The sequence below is a fragment of the Eucyclogobius newberryi genome, unplaced genomic scaffold (genome assembly GCF_026437365.1).
Source record: "Eucyclogobius newberryi isolate DKJ021-1_F unplaced genomic scaffold, fEucNew1.0.hap1 SCAF_157, whole genome shotgun sequence".
NCBI classification, from domain to species: domain Eukaryota; kingdom Metazoa; phylum Chordata; class Actinopteri; order Gobiiformes; family Gobiidae; genus Eucyclogobius; species Eucyclogobius newberryi.
Window position 1 is genome coordinate 171843 of NW_027315787.1, and position 19281 is coordinate 191123.

General features: G+C 40.5%; 1 protein-coding gene across 1 annotated transcript in view; it reads left to right on the plus strand.

Moving 5' to 3' along the window:
• Window positions 1-15522, plus strand: part of iars1 (isoleucyl-tRNA synthetase 1) — a 74972-nt gene extending 59450 nt beyond the window's left edge. The window contains 7 exon segments of the mRNA XM_072447068.1: window positions 2052-2147; window positions 7309-7485; window positions 7925-8045; window positions 8443-8565; window positions 12871-13017; window positions 13816-13968; window positions 14524-15522. Coding sequence (XP_072303169.1) covers window positions 2052-2147; window positions 7309-7485; window positions 7925-8045; window positions 8443-8565; window positions 12871-13017; window positions 13816-13968; window positions 14524-14606 — 900 coding nt within the window. The 3' untranslated portion in view covers window positions 14607-15522.
• Window positions 15523-19281: the final 3759 nt, after the last annotated feature.

Consider the following 19281-nt stretch of genomic DNA (forward strand, 5'->3'; position numbering starts at 1 on the left):
TAACCCGTAGAACATGAGACTTTAATTTTGGACAATGTGCTTTTTAATTATTATTTTTTTCTTTCTGGTCCTACCCAGTTTTATTTTTATGTTCTAAAAATAAAAAGTAAATAGATAAAACGGAACGGACATCTACTGTTTGTAGCTGTCCAAAGTGTTTCCTCATAGTCACATTCACACATTCGTTGAGTTGAGTTTATTAGTGCTTTTCACATTTTTCAGAGGCCAGAGCAGGCAAAGCCAACAACGACTAGCATGCAAACGGCACACTTTATTACACACACTTTAATTAAATGCAGATGGAACACTGTGGTCTCATTTTGACCCAAAGCTGCTTTTACAATATTTCTGTTCCCACATAGAATAATCGGGCACAGCCACTTTAAGATTTGCTTGCACCACATGTTGGACAATTATTAGAAGAGAGACTGAGTAAATGTCACGAGCCAATATAGCATTATGAATATTGCAGGTTGTCGATATTTCCATAAAGATATATTTATATTAGCTTGCGTCTTTCTGATCAATAATGAAATGCAGAACCAGGCTTCCCACTCGATGGTTGCGGCCCCTGTTAGTGACTTGTGTGTTGTTGCTATAAATGTATCATGATGTAAAAGGAATAAAGGGAAAGTGCCACTGCTGCACTAAGCTTCCACGGACTGCACAGGGCCTGATGTCTTTACTGTTAAGTGTGATGTATGAAATCATTTCACGGCTAAGTGGAGAGCAGTGTGCAGCCTTCCCCACAGGCTCAGTCTAATCAGTGCTTCTCCAGCCGTGCACATGCCACACGGTAAACCGGCACCGGTTTGCAGAGCGGCCAGCGTTCTCAATCACCAACGCTGCTGCTCCATCTGCCTTTGCCGTGCTGCTCGTGTGCTAATGTTGGGTCTTTGTTGTTTAATTCTTGCCATGTAAATATTTCCCCAGGTTTTTTTCAGTCCCTATTTTAATTTTGAATTAGTTGTTAAACAGTGCACCCTTAAGGATATTTAGTCCGATTTTAAGCCTAATTTGCCTTCATAAGTTCAAGGAGGTGTGGCTGTTCTTCTAAGTGATTATTTGTCGTGAAGCTGCTACTTTTTGTGAGGTCAGTGTGATTCTATTTGTGGGGTCACAGCTCCAAAACCTCAAATTCCAGGTTCATGTTGGATATTTACAATTGTCACTTGCGATCAACTTTACAGCCGCCAGTTTGCACCGGTTGCCTAATGACAGCACCAACACAGATGTTGGCTTACCTGACAATCATCAACGTTACAATTACAATGACTGCCACCGGCACCATACCGCCACCAGTGAATACACACTGCTTTACAAGCAGTGGGGTAATCCATACGCCTTCTTTAAGGAAGGCAGCTTACGTCACTTGTCTCGTACCCTTGTGTATTCATTCGACACCTCTGTGTTCGGTGACATGACGCTCGTGGTCCTCTGCTTATAGCAAATCTTTCCTGAAAAGTGTGTTTGGTGTTGCTGTTCTTCATGCGAGAGTAACACAAATAATGGTTGCAAAATGTCCATTTGTCCTGTCTGCACACTTTTGTCTCTTAAAATTGCTGAAGGTCCTTGTGTGTAGTTGAAGCATGAATGACCCTTGTCCTCTTGGTCACTCACTCTTACTTATTGTTGATTTGCTGGCAACTTTTTTTATGTTGCGATGCCGTTCTTTCACATTGTTCTGGCTACACTTCTATTAAAAACAAAACAAATCATCTATATTTTTATATTGGTCTATGCTGTGGCAAATTAAAGAAAATGTCATCATTCAAAATTATATATTAAGTTGTGTTATGAATGGATTTCAGACTAATATTTATATTATTTACTCATATGGAGGATTTTGTAATTTTCAGCCCTAATTAATATTTATTCCTCAATTTTAAAACCATGAAGAGTCACTGGCCCATAGATGTCCAAATGGAGAGCTCACACAAACCTCATTATAGATGGATAATATAACACCTTAAACATAACACGTACAATACTAGTACATTTGCTGTTGAAAAATAATGTTCGACTGTGGATTTTTTTCCTTTTTCCTGCAGGTGCTGGTTTTGCTCGACGTGACCCCGGACCAGTCGATGGTGGACGAGGGAGTGGCTCGTGAGGTCATCAATCGCATTCAAAAACTGCGCAAGAAGGTAGGACCCTCAAACCCGCTCACCCGCCGTCGCTCTGGTGTGTACGGGACGGGGACGCCAGCGCTTTGCCCCAAGTGGAGACATGAGTGACAGATCGCACGGTTTAAATGAATGTAGCAATCCAGTGTGTAATGAAGATGATACTGAGGCGTTCATAGTTTATAAGACGTGTAAGAGGGCAGTGCCAGAGTGAGCAGTCTTTACCTCTGACACACGGGGAAATGCACCTTTTATGGATCTATTGTGACCGAAGACTCGGACACTAATATTGTAAACTTTTAAAGCTCCAAGAAAAATACAGATTTAGCTACTACCAGGATAAGAAAGCAACATAATAGAATGATATTTTCAACACAAACTATTAGTAGTTTATTTATTATTATGTTATAAAAAGTTTGGAAAATCTGATCATAATTGCTATTACAATGAGTATCAAAACTTGCTGCTCATTTTAAGTATTGATTCTGAAAGAAAATCACAGGAAAAAATTGACCTTTTAGAATGATCTTGAGCTCTATCAGAACTCGCTCTTTGTGGAAATTTTTTTACAGCTGTCTTTTATAACCTGTTATGGACTCTTTACTTTTTTATCTATAATAATAAAATTAGGGCACATTGTATCAAAAAGAAAGTATTATTATTCTGTGATGACAATTGCTGCCTATTGTCTGAAAAGAGCATTTTTTCGTATTGTGGTATTGAATTTGGTAGAGAATATTGCACCTATTCCTTTGTATCGAAATTGATCCTTACGTTGCAGTATTGTGACAACATTAGTCTAGTTAGTTTAGTTCATTTTCAAAAAGGCAACAATGATAAATAGCCATATATTAGTTCTAATATGTATTACGGTGGTTAAAATTATTATAAAACTATTCAGAAAAGGTACAATTTTGTCAGTGTTGGGGTTAGACTTGAATAATCTCCTTATCTTTTCACCTTAAGTTAAATTCCTAACTAAAGTTTTATTATTTACTTCACCAAATGTTCTTCTTGCTGCCAGAATAGAAATCTATCCCAGCCTCTACCCCTTTGTAGGGACATAATATATAACTTCCCGCTTGACCCTAACCTGCTTTCAGTTTAAGATTGTGGGCTAATTTAACTAAAGCAGTGTTGAAATCGTTCCACTAACGCGTCACACGGTTTCGCCATCATAAGGCAGGCTTAATAGGAGCTTAATTACAGTCTGGCCTCTTTCAGATTCAAATGTTGGGGCTTTGAAGTGGTCTGGGGACTTGAAGGAGGATTAGTTTTGTTTTCACAAGCAACAACAGTTTTTCCGTCCCCTATAGTAGACGGCGCTGTGCTCTGGCTCTGGTCCAGCTCAAATGCCTTGTGTTAGTTCAAACTAAGGAATTTTCCACCACCGAGTTAATCTGAACATGTTTGTAGAACTAAACCTGGGTGTCACTTTCAGAAGTTTATATTTGGATATTTACAACTGTCAATTGATTGTTGGTGGCCATAGTAACATGTCACAGCCCCATCTGGTCAGATCTTGGATGCGAAGCAGGGATGGGCCTGGTTAGAACTTGGATGGGAATGCCAGAGGCCACAGGTGGGCGGTAGTGCACACTGTTGTTTTGTCCTTGGGCAAAACACTTCACCCACTTGGCCTCCAGTGTCCAAGTACACTTGTGTATGGTGTGTGGAGTGTGGCAGATTCCCAAAGCCTAGACACTTGCTCTGATCTGGGTTAAGCATCCACGTCCTCCAGGGACACGTGCCCTCTGTTAGCATGTGACTAATTTACCTCAGATACAGTAGTGTAGCGTTCGCTGCCTTGAACTGGATTATTTTAGAAGATGCAAAATTTGAAAACTTACTAAATATACAAACTATTAGGGATGCAGTGAAATTCAATAATGATCTTGAATCGTTCAATACGGGTGTCACGATTTGATACAGGTGTTCGCTCCAAACGCTCCATGCTGCTGTTTTGTCATATGTTTTGGTTTGGAAAAGAAAAGGTTAAGCGGTGCCGTCATTTGCAAATTTAGGAATTAAACATAGCCCAAACACTTAAAGCTGCTATATTTTAAAAGAAGTGAGTTTATCTTTCAGGTAATTCTTATTTTACATTGATAGACCCAGGAAGGACAAAAATATTAACTTCTAAAGACTAGATTCCCTTTGCTTGTTAATCACATTGACATTTTGCGATCTTCTTTTCAGACATTATCTTAAAAGTTTTACTCTGAAAATGGTCTGTTAAGACATTTATTGCTAATATAATCTGAAAGGAAAGAGTTTGTGTGCATGTTAAGAGCAGGAGACTGTGGGAGGAGCTTCTGTCTGTTGCTGCTGCTGGAGACGAGGGAGTATAACACATATACAGGCGAGAGCGTAAGGAGAAAAATACATTATATTAAGAATTAAATCATCAAATGCACAAAATGGATGGGTCTGATACTTGAACTCAGCTTTTGCAGCCGAGTGTGAAGCGGCTGGGATGAGAATCAGCACCTCCAAATCCGAGGCCATGGTTCTCAACCGGAAAAAGGTGGCTTGCCCTCTCAAGGTGGGTGGGGTGTCCTTGCCCCAAGTGGAGGAGTTCAAGTATCTCGGGGTCTTGTTCACGAGTGAGGGAAGGATGGAGCGTGAGATCGACAGGCGGATCGGTGCAGTGGCTGCAGTGATGCAGTCGCTGCATCGGACCGTTGTGGTGAAGAAGGAGCTGAGCCGAAAGACAAAGCTCTCTATTTACCGGTCGGTCTACGTTCCTACCCTCACCTATGGTCATGAGCTTTGGGTAGTGACCGAAAGAACAAGATCGCGGATACAAGCAGTCGAAATGAGTTTCGTCCGCCGGGGGGAGCTCGGCGTAGAGCCGCTGCTCCTCCACGTCGAGAGGAGCCAGCTGAGGTGGCTCGGGCATCTGTTCCGGATGCCTCCTGGGCGCCTCCCTCGGGAGGTGTTTCAGGCATGTCCGACCGGGAAGAGGCCCGGGGGAAGACCCAGGGCACACTGGAGAGACTATGTCTCTCGGCTGGCCTGGGAACGCCTCGGGATCCCCCCGGAGAAGTTAGAGGAAGTGTCTGGGGAGAGGGAAGTCTGAGAGTCCCTGCTCAGACTGCTGCCCCCGCGACCCGGCCCCGGATAAAGTGGCAGAAAATGGATGGATGGATGGGTCTGATGCTGTATTTCTCCCAGCAGACCATATTAAGTATATTAGAAAAAGTCCAGGTTAAATGTTCAGAGTTGAAAATCATTGAACTCCCATGATTCATCACATATTAGCACATTTACAGTTGCCATGCTTGTTTATTATTTTATGAGAGCAAAAGCGTATCAAAACCGAATTGAGATCATGACTGCTGCTCCTTCCTTCTGGAGCCTGTTCCATTAGTCCTCTTTTTTGGCTGAGGCAGGACTCTTGATTTGGAGATTTAGCCCTGTTTTTGGCTAATATACATTTAGTACGTTTATTATTGCTTATTGTAATCTAGAAAACGTTTCCCACACAGCAGTGATGATCTGATGCCAGCAGGGCGGGGTCAGTGCTTCAACTTGGCAGGGAAAGCTGATAAACCTCCCCACATTGATTGAGTGCTTGGGTGTATCCGGCAAACTTTATCCCTGTGCCCTTGAGCCACACACTGAGCTGTAGTCATTAAACTGCAGTGTCTTTGGACGCACACACTTCACACTTGAGATTACTGTCAGATCAATATGTTTGAATGTGTCAAGGTTAGACAGGCCTCACTGTAAGCTGTACTGCAGTGGTCTCTGGACTTTAAAGCGGTCTTTGGTCTTCTATTCACTGATGTTTTATTATTAAATCTAAGCTAAATTCTACAAAATATGGTATACCATCATGGGCAATATTTAATCCTCAAATTTAGCATTGTTCAATGCACTTGGTGGTCAGAAGTTTATTAAAAACTTGATTCTGTAATTCCGGGCTAAATCCTAAAATTTGTTTCATTTTATTTATTACCTAATTTGAAAAAAGCATCTAGTCGTAGTAGTAGTCGTTTTCCCTCTTTTTTCAGTTGGATACAAAGACGGTATATGTAGACACGACTATTGCCAGTATTAATGTCAACAATACATTTGTAAAATATTGGCACAATACTAAAATGTCAAACTCTAACAAATACCAACTTTGATACCACAAGGATCATTAGGAACACCTCTGCCCTCTTAAACGGTGTAGGTTGAGATTATTCCCATTCATCCAACGCATTTGGCTCAACTTTAATGAGCGAAGTCACCTGTTCTTTTTCTAATATAGATTGAGAGACCATACATACTACAACAATTCAGGAAAGGTCACATTTTAAAACAATTCCTTTTTGGCGAATATGGGATGTTACTTTTGGATATTTGGCAAAGCTCAGACATGTGATCACATAGAGCATTTCCCCCTAGAAGGCTTTCCCCAACTACTTTTCCAAAGGAATCCTCAAATTGGTCACAATTGCTTGAGTTCCCCTATCATCTTCAACTATTTCATTTGACCTCTGGCACCTCTACCCATGTGTATCCCCTCCCCCAAATCTATCTGTAAAAACAATCCCTTCTTTTGTGTTACTCTATTCTTTATTTCACTTGTATCTTCTAGTAAAGGTGCACATTAAAAAATATCTATATTTCCTTTATTCAATTAAATGTTTCTACAGCCAAAAAATACTTTGTTTGGAAATTTCTAAATATTATGCCCTTCTGATGATTATTCCAGGCAAAACAACATCTCCATGAAGAGTAGGATTTGGACTCTCCACCCAAACATTACTTACGTGGTGCCCCTTTAAATGACTGGAGGAAATGCAAATGCTTGACACAGCCTATTTCAATATTTTTGGTATTATTTCGATAACAATATTAAGACAATCTTTCAACAATGCATTGGGAATGTGCTAAAATGTGCCTGTAAATTAAAATTAACCAACCACAAAGTGCATAATTATCACTTGGTCGAGACATTACTCAACATTTTCTCAATATTTTACTGTCATTTTGTAGTGGTTTTATTATTGATGATAATAATTGATGAATATTTTATTTTTGCATATCTCCAAAACACAAATTGCTATATTATCTTTTTTCCGTACATGTCCCACCTTACAAACATTGCTGCTCACATACTATCTTTAACTCTCTCAATGTAATCCTCACCTTTTTACTTTGTCTGTTCTAACCTTCTCTTCTCCAGGCCCATTTGATTCCCTCTGATGAAATCACGGTGTACTACCAGTGCCAGCCAAAGGGGGAGTACTTGGACTCTGTGATCCAGGCCCATAACGACTTCATCCTGGCCACGACCAAAGCGCCAATGTTACCGTTCCCTGTTCCCAAATCCAGCAGTGTCATCATTGAGGAGAAGACTCAGGTAAAAGTGACAGCTAATGGAGCATAGTATTATTTCATTATCAAGCTGTTTTAGATCAATATTGTGATTTACATTGCACAAATGTAAAATTAGGATATACTTGTGTTATATTTCAATACTAAACACCTGGAAAATCACCTAGTGCCTATGAATTGTGATAAAATAAAAAAAATGGATCTAGGCTCTAAATGTTTGAAGTTTTGGCACATTAATCACCTGTAGTACTCACTGGCCTGCACATTTAATAAGCTCAAAGAAATGTAAATATATAAACTTAAACTGGCCAACCTAGCATAAAGCAGTAGCACCCAAATGTTATACAAAGCATTATTCAGTGACTTAGCAGGTGGTTTTGTTTGTTTGTTTGGTGAAGTTATTAGGGAGACTAACGTATATACACATGTGATTTGATTTTATATATTTTCTATTTAATTTTCAGCTTAAAGGGTCTGATTTGGAGTTCACAATTGTCAAAGGATCCTCGACTCCTAAGATGTCCCTGAACGGACCGGCGTGCGCCTACGTCAACCTGAAAGTCAAAGTCAACGACAAGGACCAAGGTAATACTGTAAATATATGAACAGTTGAGGCACTGAACACTTCTGTATTAAAATGTGTTATACAATTTTGATAATTCATCTGTAAATATTTATAACAATAATATAGTAATTTAAAAATATTAGTTTTAAAGAAATAGACAATTTTATAAAATAAAAGAAATAATAATAATAGTAATGGTAATAATATATTAAATAAAACAATAAATATATATATCAATTAACGGTATAATCAATATGCCATACGATGGAATGTTCTAGGCAAATCTATAACCTCTTAACGGAGACAAGCAGGGGGCAAACTCTACACAGGAAAAGATGCATAGTTCGCCTTTAATAATGCAATTGTATAGATTTGCGCAGAGGCATTTTGTAGCTAGTTATTTGTGTGTGTGTTCAGATGGTCTGATGTTGTTGGAAAACCCTAAAGGCGATAACAAACTTGACATGGCCAAACTAAAGTACGCCTGCAGCAGCATCTTTGGAACAAACGGCAACGTCCGATTCTACAATGGCTCCGCAGGTAAGCATGTCCTGTGTGGATTGTATCCTTCTTTTACTTCAGTCTGTTCAACTGCTTTATGGTCAGATTAACTTAATTTAGTCGACCTTAAACTACTTGAGGCTAACATTTAAAGTGGCCTCATAACTTTTGGGTTGAGGCGGAATTTACACACATGGAAAAACATATTTACCTTCAAATATATATTTGTGTTACAACAGGTGAGACTGGGACAACATAGGAGATTATATAATATGCACATAAATAATAGTCTTAATTTAAACATTTATTGACAGATACAATGACTTTACATTTTTTAACACTTTAAATCTTTAAGGCAAGTCACATTGTTTACTTCAACCTGGAGAGACTCAAATGAGAGACTTAAATATGCAATCGAAGTTGATGAACGATAATCAACAACGATATATGAAAATATATATAATATAGGTTTGTTGCTTAGACCTCGGCAGGGAACAGGGAGAGATTCAGGAGGAGCAGAGCATGATTGGAATCTTCCCCGGAGCCTAGACACTGGTGGTGTGAAAATAAAACCTGACAGAAAAATGACACTCTGAAAAGGTGGTGCTGTGGTGGAGGAGGGCTACACGGGCTGGGGTGGAGGAGGGCTACACGGGCTAGGGTGGAGGAGGGCTACACGGGCTGGGGTGGAGGAGGGCTACACGGGCTGGTGTGGAGGAGGGCTTCACGGGCTGGGGTGGAGGAGGGCTACACGGGCTGGGGTGGAGGAGGGCTACACGAGCTGGGGTGGAGGAGGGCTACACGGGCTGGGGTGGAGGAGGGCTACACGGGCTGGGGTGGAGGAGGGCTACACGGGCTGGGGTGGAGGAGGGCTACACGGGCTGGGGTGGAGGAGGGCTACACGGGCTGGGGTGGAGGAGGGCTACACGGGCTGGGGTGGAGGAGGGCTACACGGGCTGGGGTGGAGGAGGGCTACACGGGCTGGGGTGGAGGAGGGCTACACGGGCTGGGGTGGAGGAGGGCTACACGGGCTGGGGTGGAGGAGGGCTACACGGGCTGGGGTGGAGGAGGGCTACACGGGCTGGGGTGGAGGAGGGCTACACGGGCTGGGGTGGAGGAGGGCTACACAAGCTGGGGTGGAGGAGGGCTACACGGGCTGGGGTGGAGGAGGGCTACACAAGCTGGTGTGGAGTAGGGCTTCACGGGCTGGGGTGGAGGAGGGCTTCACGGGCTGGGGTGGAGGAGGGCTTCACGGGCTGGTGTGGAGGAGGGCTTCACGGGCTGGGGTGGAGGAGGGCTACACGAGCTGGGGTGGAGGAGGGCTACACGGGCTGGGGTGGAGGAGGGCTTCACGGGCTGGGGTGGAGGAGGGCTTCACGGGCTGGGGTGGAGGAGGGCTTCACGGGCTGGGGTGGAGGAGGGCTTCACGGGCTGGGGTGGAGGAGGGCTTCACGGGCTGGGGTGGAGGAGGGCTACACGGGCTGGGGTGGAGGAGGGCTACACGGGCTGGGGTGGAGGAGGGCTTCACGGGCTGGTGTGGAGGAGGGCTTCACGGGCTGGGGTGGAGGAGGGCTTCACGGGCTGGTGTGGAGGAGGGCTTCACGGGCTGGGGTGGAGGAGGGCTTCACGGGCTGGGGTGGAGGAGGGCTTCACGGGCTGGTGTGGAGGAGGGTCCTGGAAAACCCACCCTTGGGTTTCACAATGCGATGGATAATAAATGTCAGCTGCCAATTGTCATATTACAGGATGTGCTAAGATGAACGTTGTGTGGTTAAGATGAACGTTGTGTGGTTAAGATGAACGTTGTGTGGTTAAGATGAACGTTGTGTTGTTAAGATGAACGTTGTGTTGTTAAGATGAACGTTGTGTGGTTAAGATGAACGTTGTGTGGTTAAGATGAACGTTGTGTGGTTAAGATGAACGTTGTGTTGTTAAGATGAACGTTGTGTTGTTAAGATGAACGTTGTGTTGTTAAGATGAACGTTGTGTGGTTAAGATGAACGTTGTGTGGTTAAGATGAACGTTGTGTGGTTAAGATGAACGTTGTGTTGTTAAGATGAACGTTGTGTTGTTAAGATGAACGTTGTGTTGTTAAGATGAACGTTGTGTTGTTAAGATGAACGTTGTGTGGTTAAGATGAACGTTGTGTGGTTAAGATGAACGTTGTGTGGTTAAGATGAACGTTGTGTTGTTAAGATGAACGTTGTGTTGTTAAGATGAACGTTGTGTTGTTAAGATGAACGTTGTGTTGTTAAGATGAACGTTGTGTTGTTAAGATGAACGTTGTGTGGTTAAGATGAACGTTGTGTGGTTAAGATGAACGTTGTGTTGTTAAGATGAACGTTGTGTGGTTAAGATGAACGTTGTGTGGTTAAGATGAACGTTGTGTTGTTAAGATGAACGTTGTGTGGTTAAGATGAACGTTGTGTGGTTAAGATGAACGTTGTGCGGTTAAGATGAACGTTGTGCGGTTAAGATGAACGTTGTGCGGTTAAGATGAACGTTGTGTGGTTAAGATGAACGTTGTGTGGTTAAGATGAACGTTGTGTGGTTAAGATGAACGTTGTGTTGTTAAGATGAACGTTGTGTGGTTAAGATGAACGTTGTGCGGTTAAGATGAACGTTGTGCGGTTAAGATGAACGTTGTGTGGTTAAGATGAACGTTGTGTGGTTAAGATGAACGTTGTGCGGTTAAGATGAACGTTGTGCGGTTAAGATGAACGTTGTGCGGTTAAGATGAACGTTGTGCGGTTAAGATGAACGTTGTGTGGTTAAGATGAACGTTGTGTGGTTAAGATGAACGTTGTGTGGTTAAGATGAACGTTGTGCGGTTAAGATGAACGTTGTGCGGTTAAGATGAACGTTGTGTTGTTAAGATGAACGTTGTGTTGTTAAGATGAACGTTGTGCGGTTAAGATGAACGTTGTGTGGTTAAGATGAACGTTGTGTGGTTAAGATGAACGTTGTGTTGTTAAGATGAACGTTGTGTTGTTAAGATGAACGTTGTGTTGTTAAGATGAACGTTGTGTGGTTAAGATGAACGTTGTGTGGTTAAGATGAACGTTGTGTGGTTAAGATGAACGTTGTGTGGTTAAGATGAACGTTGTGTGGTTAAGATGAACGTTGTGTTGTTAAGATGAACGTTGTGTTGTTAAGATGAACGTTGTGTGGTTAAGATGAACGTTGTGTTGTTAAGATGAACGTTGTGTTAAGATGAACGTTGTGTGGTTAAGATGAACGTTGTGTGGTTAAGATGAACGTTGTGTGGTTAAGATGAACGTTGTGTTGTTAAGATGAACGTTGTGTTGTTAAGATGAACGTTGTGTTGTTAAGATGAACGTTGTGTGGTTAAGATGAACGTTGTGTGGTTAAGATGAACGTTGTGTGGTTAAGATGAACGTTGTGTTGTTAAGATGAACGTTGTGTGGTTAAGATGAACGTTGTGTTGTTAAGATGAACGTTGTGTGGTTAAGATGAACGTTGTGCGGTTAAGATGAACGTTGTGCGGTTAAGATGAACGTTGTGCGGTTAAGATGAACGTTGTGCGGTTAAGATGAACGTTGTGCGGTTAAGATGAACGTTGTGTGGTTAAGATGAACGTTGTGTGGTTAAGATGAACGTTGTGTTGTTAAGATGAACGTTGTGCGGTTAAGATGAACGTTGTGCGGTTAAGATGAACGTTGTGCGGTTAAGATGAACGTTGTGCGGTTAAGATGAACGTTGTGTGGTTAAGATGAACGTTGTGTGGTTAAGATCAACGTTGTGTGGTTAAGATGAACGTTGTGTGGTTAAGATGAACGTTGTGTGGTTAAGATGAACGTTGTGTGGTTAAGATGAACGTTGTGTTGTTAAGATCAGACAAATAGCAACTATTCTGTTATGAAGCTAATCTATCAAGGCCTTGTCCCCATTTACTGGTGTGAACTGGTTTCTTTACTATAGATGTGGTGTTCATACCTCCAGGTTTAGTATAAAATGTGTGTTTTCACTTTTGACTTGACTTAGGGACTCTGGGAGGGACACATTTGTTTTTACTTGTGCACACTTGTTAACTAAGTAAATCATCATGATTTAATGACGAGTCTTTCAATAGAAAATCCACAACTGGAGGCAGAGGTTAAAACAAGTACCGGTAGGCTGAGCGGTTATAACATATATATAAGGGCGGTGAAGGTTCTGCACTGGTAAGACGGCAGAAAAGTCTACACTTTAGCTTCACAATATTGTCAAAGTACTTTAACAGAAGTGTGTATTCAAATTACATTACAACAATTACACACATTTTGTTCTTGCACAGACAGGTTTTATGACATAAATTCACATGTTTTTTTTTTCTCATTTCAGAGTTAACGTCTAAAACAGACCTGCTGAGCCTGAGTGGTAAAACTTTAGTTGCCACTTCTGCCTCTTCAGCTTCTCCTGGATCCGTCTCCAGTGACTCTGTCCTCTGTCCTTATGTCAACCTCGTGCTCTGCAATGCCCAGCCATCAGGTGAGTAAGGAGGAGCAGTAAAACAAAGAGGCTGAGAAATGAACAGTGAAAGATTGCAATGTTTTGGCCAGGGTTTTCTTTTAAATTTAGTCATCATCTTGGTATAATGTTCATAGAAATAGACTAGAGCATAATTACTTTCTAACTGAAGATGTGTAGATGTACGCACAGAAGTAGGATTTCTTACTGCCTATTATGAAAAATGAGTCCAACAGTGTGTTATCCTGCTGTATTATAAAATAACTTTGTCCAAGCCGTCGTTCTACGCTTCCAAAAGCTCCGGTCACTATAATCAGACCAAGAAGCACTTATATATCTTGCAATAAGCTGTAATGTAGACACTTTACCTGTTACTTTACTTTTTTTTAATGTTCATGTGCATACCCATTCTATTTGTCACATATCACATTTTATAATTTGAACAGTTCATTTCAATGTTTTTTTAGTTGTTCAATTTATATTAACATTAACAGGATGTTTTTCGACAAAAAATATATTTTTTTCTGTAATTTATATATCAATGTTACTGCTGCCATTCTTCTATTTTATTTTATTGATTTTGTTTATTTATTTTGTTTATTTAGTAATCATTGCTGCTGGAGTTAGCGCAGTAGCTAAATCCAGCAGATAAAAACATGAAACCGCAACAGTCAGACACTTAACAGGACAAATAACAGACGGTGAAAGTACTTTGCTGTTGTAGCGAAGCAATTCTCCCACATTTCCAAATCAAAGTTTTGTCATCTTCTGCTTTTGCGTGTGACATTTAGAGGAGTCTTTGTTCTCGTCTCCCCTCAGAGTGTCAGACGGGGGAAGTGGGAACCCTGCTGCTGGTGAACCCGGTCGGCAAGAACGGACTGGTCTATTCACGCCTGCACTACGAGGTGGCCAAAGTGTTCGGGCTCCGCGGCCGACGACTCAAGCTCTATCTGGACCAGGACTTCAACCAGGGTGACACATTTGTGCTCATTGTGCTCATTGTGCTGTTTAGTTTGGTTATGACACACCTATCATAATGCTTGAGTCTCATAAGGTTGTCAAAAAATCAACTTATCCATTACTAAAACTATATCAAAATCCAGGGCTGTATGTCTTTAGTCGTTTTGTCGATTAATCGGCCGATCGTGTCTTAGTCGACCAACATTTGTTTTATGGTCAGATCAGATTATAGAACTATGAGATTAATGTGCCTTTGTAACTGTAAATACAGTTTCCTGGTAACTTTCTCTATAAATAGTTGTTTTTGCATTAACTTCTAATAAGCTTGTTTTGAAAGCTTATGCCACGCCCCCTTTTAAGTCTACTAATCGATCAGCAGAGCATGTCTTTAGTCAACTACAATAATACTAATCAGAACTAAACACTAAATTCAACACATATTCTTGATTTAAAACACACAAATGGAAGAGGAACACATTTTGATCCTAAAAACCCTGAAGTAATCATGCCTACAGAGCACAACTTCATTCACATACATCAATCAACTTTTCTTACATCTTTTTACAGAATTGCCGGCGGATTCATCTCTAAAATCTCTGGACACCAAGACTCTGTTTGTGAGGGTTCTTCCCACTACGGCCGAGGCATAGAACCCTGCACCTGCTAAAAACCTCCAAACACATTCACATCAAATCAATAATAAACTGTCATTTTCCATCATGAACTTGAATAAATAATACTGGGACAACGTCGATTACAATTTTAAAATGTATTGTCTCATCATGGATTTAAAGGATCATCATGTTACTTTTTTGCCATCTCGTTCTCTCCATGGAGATGTTAATGCTTTGCCACTGTAAACATAGAGTTGCATTTGAGGTATTGCCCAAAAAGAGCTGCTCCCTCCCCCATTCTTCAACTACAGCACCAGACGCCAACTTAAGAATATATATTGTACCAAAAAGAAAAAAGCAATCCAAATCCAAAAATCGACAGAATAACGGCTGTTAAGACTAAACTGTGATTTGACCTGAATTAGTTGAGCTTGAACATAATCAGCCAGGAAATACTTTAAAAAGGGAAAAGGTTTTTTCTACTGATTTTGAACAAAAAATATGTTTAAATTGGACACACATTGTTACCTCTTTGTGACGCTTTACAAAATAGTTAGAAAGGTTGATGTCCAGGATAATTAATTCAATAGGAAATAGTTTTAATGTTGGCAATAGTACTTAGCTTCAGATGTCAGTGACAAACAGCGATGAACAGCATTCGCTTTTAAACCGAAATATTTCTTCTGTACTTTTCTTTCTCACTTAACATTCAGGAAATGGTCTGTAGTTTGAAATGTATTTGCCCTTGAATTTACTGTGAGACCTTTCTATAATTGTGTTCTTTTGCAATTGTAAAACCAAGATTCAAAATATGAACAACAATAAAATGATCTCCAGTGTTGTAAATGCGGTTTTGCAGCTGGATGGACATTTTGCCGTAAATACAGTGGATGAAGAAAAAATATCACTGGGCTAAAGTGGCCTAGTTTCTAATAAAATCCTTTGACTCAAACGGCATTGATCTATTCTTGTGGTGTTTTGCCTGCAAACGAGTTTAAGGTGGTTTAAAAATAGTCGTGATTCCTGGACGCACATAGTAACAGAAATATCCATTGCTCACTGCTTCATACTCGGGGGCCCTTCTAAAAGTAGGAAGCTTCAGTCCTTTTTTGTACGGTTTCAGAAATACTATTTTTGAAGCTTTCAACGCTGACTAAATGTATTGGTTTGGTTATGTCCATAAAACCACAAATGTAAACGTAAGGGTATTTGATTACAGAGGCACTTGTGTGTGTTTCAGAGTTTTGAAGTAGCACTATTGCCAGAGCGATTCACAATGTCTCACCATGTTTACGCAAGAAATGGGTAAAGCATTTCAGTGTTCTAACCCTCATTCTAGAGTCATTTACAAAAGGTTTGGAAAAGACTAAAAGCACTAATAGGTTGTAGTTTGAATTAATGCTGAATGAGGTTTGGATGGAATCAATGATGAATGACCTGATCTGTGCTGCTGTTTTGGTCAGAACTCCATTGAAAAAGCTTGTAATCTAAACTTTCCTGCGTTAATATAATTGATTAATATTTATTTGGTCGGGTCGGTGCATGTTAGAGAACACTTTGGATTAGCCGTGGGCTCATTTTCATCCTTGTCCCGTATTCACTCTCATTCATACACATGCTTTTAGTGGTGGGGAAACCGGAGTACCCGGAGGAAACTTACGCACACACGAGGAGAACATGCAGACTCCACACAGAAAGACCCTAGACCACCTGGGAATCGATTCCAAGAGCTTTCGTGACGCGAGAACAGTCATGGCTGTGCTACTGTAACCAGCTGATCTGATGATCTGATGGAGTTTATGTGGAAAGTGCAGTAACAGTACATGTCCAGTAGGGGCAGCGCAGTGCCCTTGAGCGTCTCTTCAGGTGTAAATCAGCGCGGCATAAAGAGACGTGTCCTTGCGTTATTTCTCATAAATGTCTCCCTTTACAGGTATGGTATCACTATACAATGGAAAAAAAACAACCTAATGTTTTGTACCGAATGTATGTATTAATTAATGAGAAAAAAGACGTTAAGTAATGAGAAAAAAGTCGTAAATTAACGACATTAAACTCATTAAATAACGAGAAAAAAGTCATTCATTAATGAGAAAAAAACTCCTTAATTAACGAGAAAAAAGTCGTAGTTTAGGCGCCGATTCAAAGTGACGTGAGCAGTTCACTTTCAGCCCCACGGTCAGGACGCAAAAGAACGGGCTTGGATGAGTTGACAGTTTAGAACTACATAAAAGCCTGAAATACATGTTAAAGTGTTTCCTGGTTTTTAAAACGATGTCTTACGTGTGTGTTTATTACAAGACAAGACACTGCCGTTTAGCAGCACCTTTCCTGTTACACAAACTGTTGGATAAACGCTTTACTTTCTCCATGATGCAGCTGTAGTGCATCATGGGCTCAAACAGCAGCCGTGCTCAGCCAAAAAGCGATATGTTTTACGCACATGCCATCATCCATACGTCATCCATACGTCATCCATACGTCATCCATACGTCATCCATACGTCATCCATACGTCATCCATACAATCTGGATGAGCGCAGCTCCAACACACGTGAGCACCAACACCGGAGTACGTCATGTTACAGGTCCGGGACCGGACATGAGGACACTGCACCGGGTACATTATTGTTTGTGATGTCTAAAAGACCCGCATTATAAAGATCGACATCTATTGTGGGCTTTTGTATTCACTTGGAGGCGTGTTTGTGTGTTATGAAGACTCCACAGATGCATTTGACTCAAAACACAGAGCTGTTACTGGACTGTACCATTATGCAACAGGGGGGGAGCATGTAACATGGTGCTGAAAGTGAACCGCGTATCTGCCTTTATTGTCTTTACGTTATTTAATGAGAAAAAAGTCATTAATTAATGACTTTTCTCGTAGTGCCCCGCATTTTTTTTTTTTTGGTTGGCCCCTTATACATATATAATATATATGTATAAGGGCCAACCAAAAATATATATATAATATATATATATATATAATATATATATATATATATATATAATATATATATATATATATTATATATATATATATATATATATATTATATATATATATATATATATATATATATATATATATATATATATATATATATATATATAATATATATATATATATATATATATATATATAATATATATATATATATATATATAATATATATATATATATAATATATATATATATATATATATAATATATATATATATATATATATATATATATATATATATATATATATAAAATTAATTAATTATATATATAAATATATATAATTATATATATATAATTATTTTTTTTGCGCCCCCTTCTATGTATCCAAACACTATTTTGGAATTTACAAATAAATCTAATGAAAGGAGAATCGAAAGCAGTGTGTTACGTATTCTAACAAGTCAGGGGTATCACCTCTGGATAGACAGGCTAGAATATTATATATTTGTTTATGCTTGGCAGAATTTTTTATTTTTTTTGGGGGGGGGGGGAGTAGGTCGCCTAGGGCACCAAATGTGCTGGGGCCGGCCCTGACTCCGGAGGATGCGCTCGCACTATCAAGAGCGGAGTGCAACAGTTATACAAACCGCTGAGCAACAAAGACAGACCGCAGAACTTTCTCATTAGAGCTATGGACTTGAGACAGAGAAGAAGCCTAGTCTAGTCTCAAGTATGACCCTGCATTGGTACAGAGCCTGTTTATGCACACAGTTCTTACTGGGCTACAAAATTATAATATTGTAACCCTTATTTCTTGTGGCTCACCGGTCTCTGAGGCAGTGGGTATTGCGGGTTACAGTTGAGTTTATATTTGTTGTGGGTTTTCTGTTATTTTCCTGTGCCAAAATAAACCAACACGGCAGGACAGTGTTTGAGCAGCCGTCCCTTTATTTCACGTGCTCTGAACTCTCAACTCGACTCCTGTGCGTCAACAAAAAGGGTTGTACTGAAACAATATACAGAATAAATGTTCCCAAAATAAAATAAGTGCAACACACTATAATCAAATGATAAATTCCCTAAGTAAATCAAACAGAAATTAATATTAAATAAAATCATATGTTACAGTCTTCCCCTGCCACAAAATGAAATGTCCCCATTTCAAATAGGACACTCATAACCTTGAGCACACAGTAGAATAATCAACAAAACACAATACGAACAGTACAATATGAGTAAAATTAGGCCGCACACATACAGCACTAGAAACATCAGGGAGTAACATATCAAGTGACAAAGTCCCTGTATCTATTTGGCTTGCAAACCCTGCGACCAGAACGGGACACAACAGGGCGTGCCATGGGAGAGGATGGAGGGGACACACTGGGCTGGGAAACAGGGGAGAATGGAGGAGAAACAGAGGGAATAGAAGAACAAGGAGAAGGCGGAGCACCTGGAGTAGCCTCTCCTGCAGGTGCAACTTCAGGCTGCCTACACCGAGCAGGCACATGTGGTGGAGTAGGAGGTAGAAAAGGTAGAGCCCCAGACAAAGCTGTAAGGTGAGGAGCTACTGAGGGTGTAATTGTCAGTCCGGATGAAAATGTCCTGTCCATATTCTCAACAGGCTGCAAAGCTCCTTTGAATGCTTTGAGTCTATTGTGGTGTACAATCCATGTCCGTGAATGTGCTTTCTTAGGATCCGTTATCTCATAAGTCACACCTGGACGACCGACTTGTGTCACATGTTTCAAAATGACAAATGG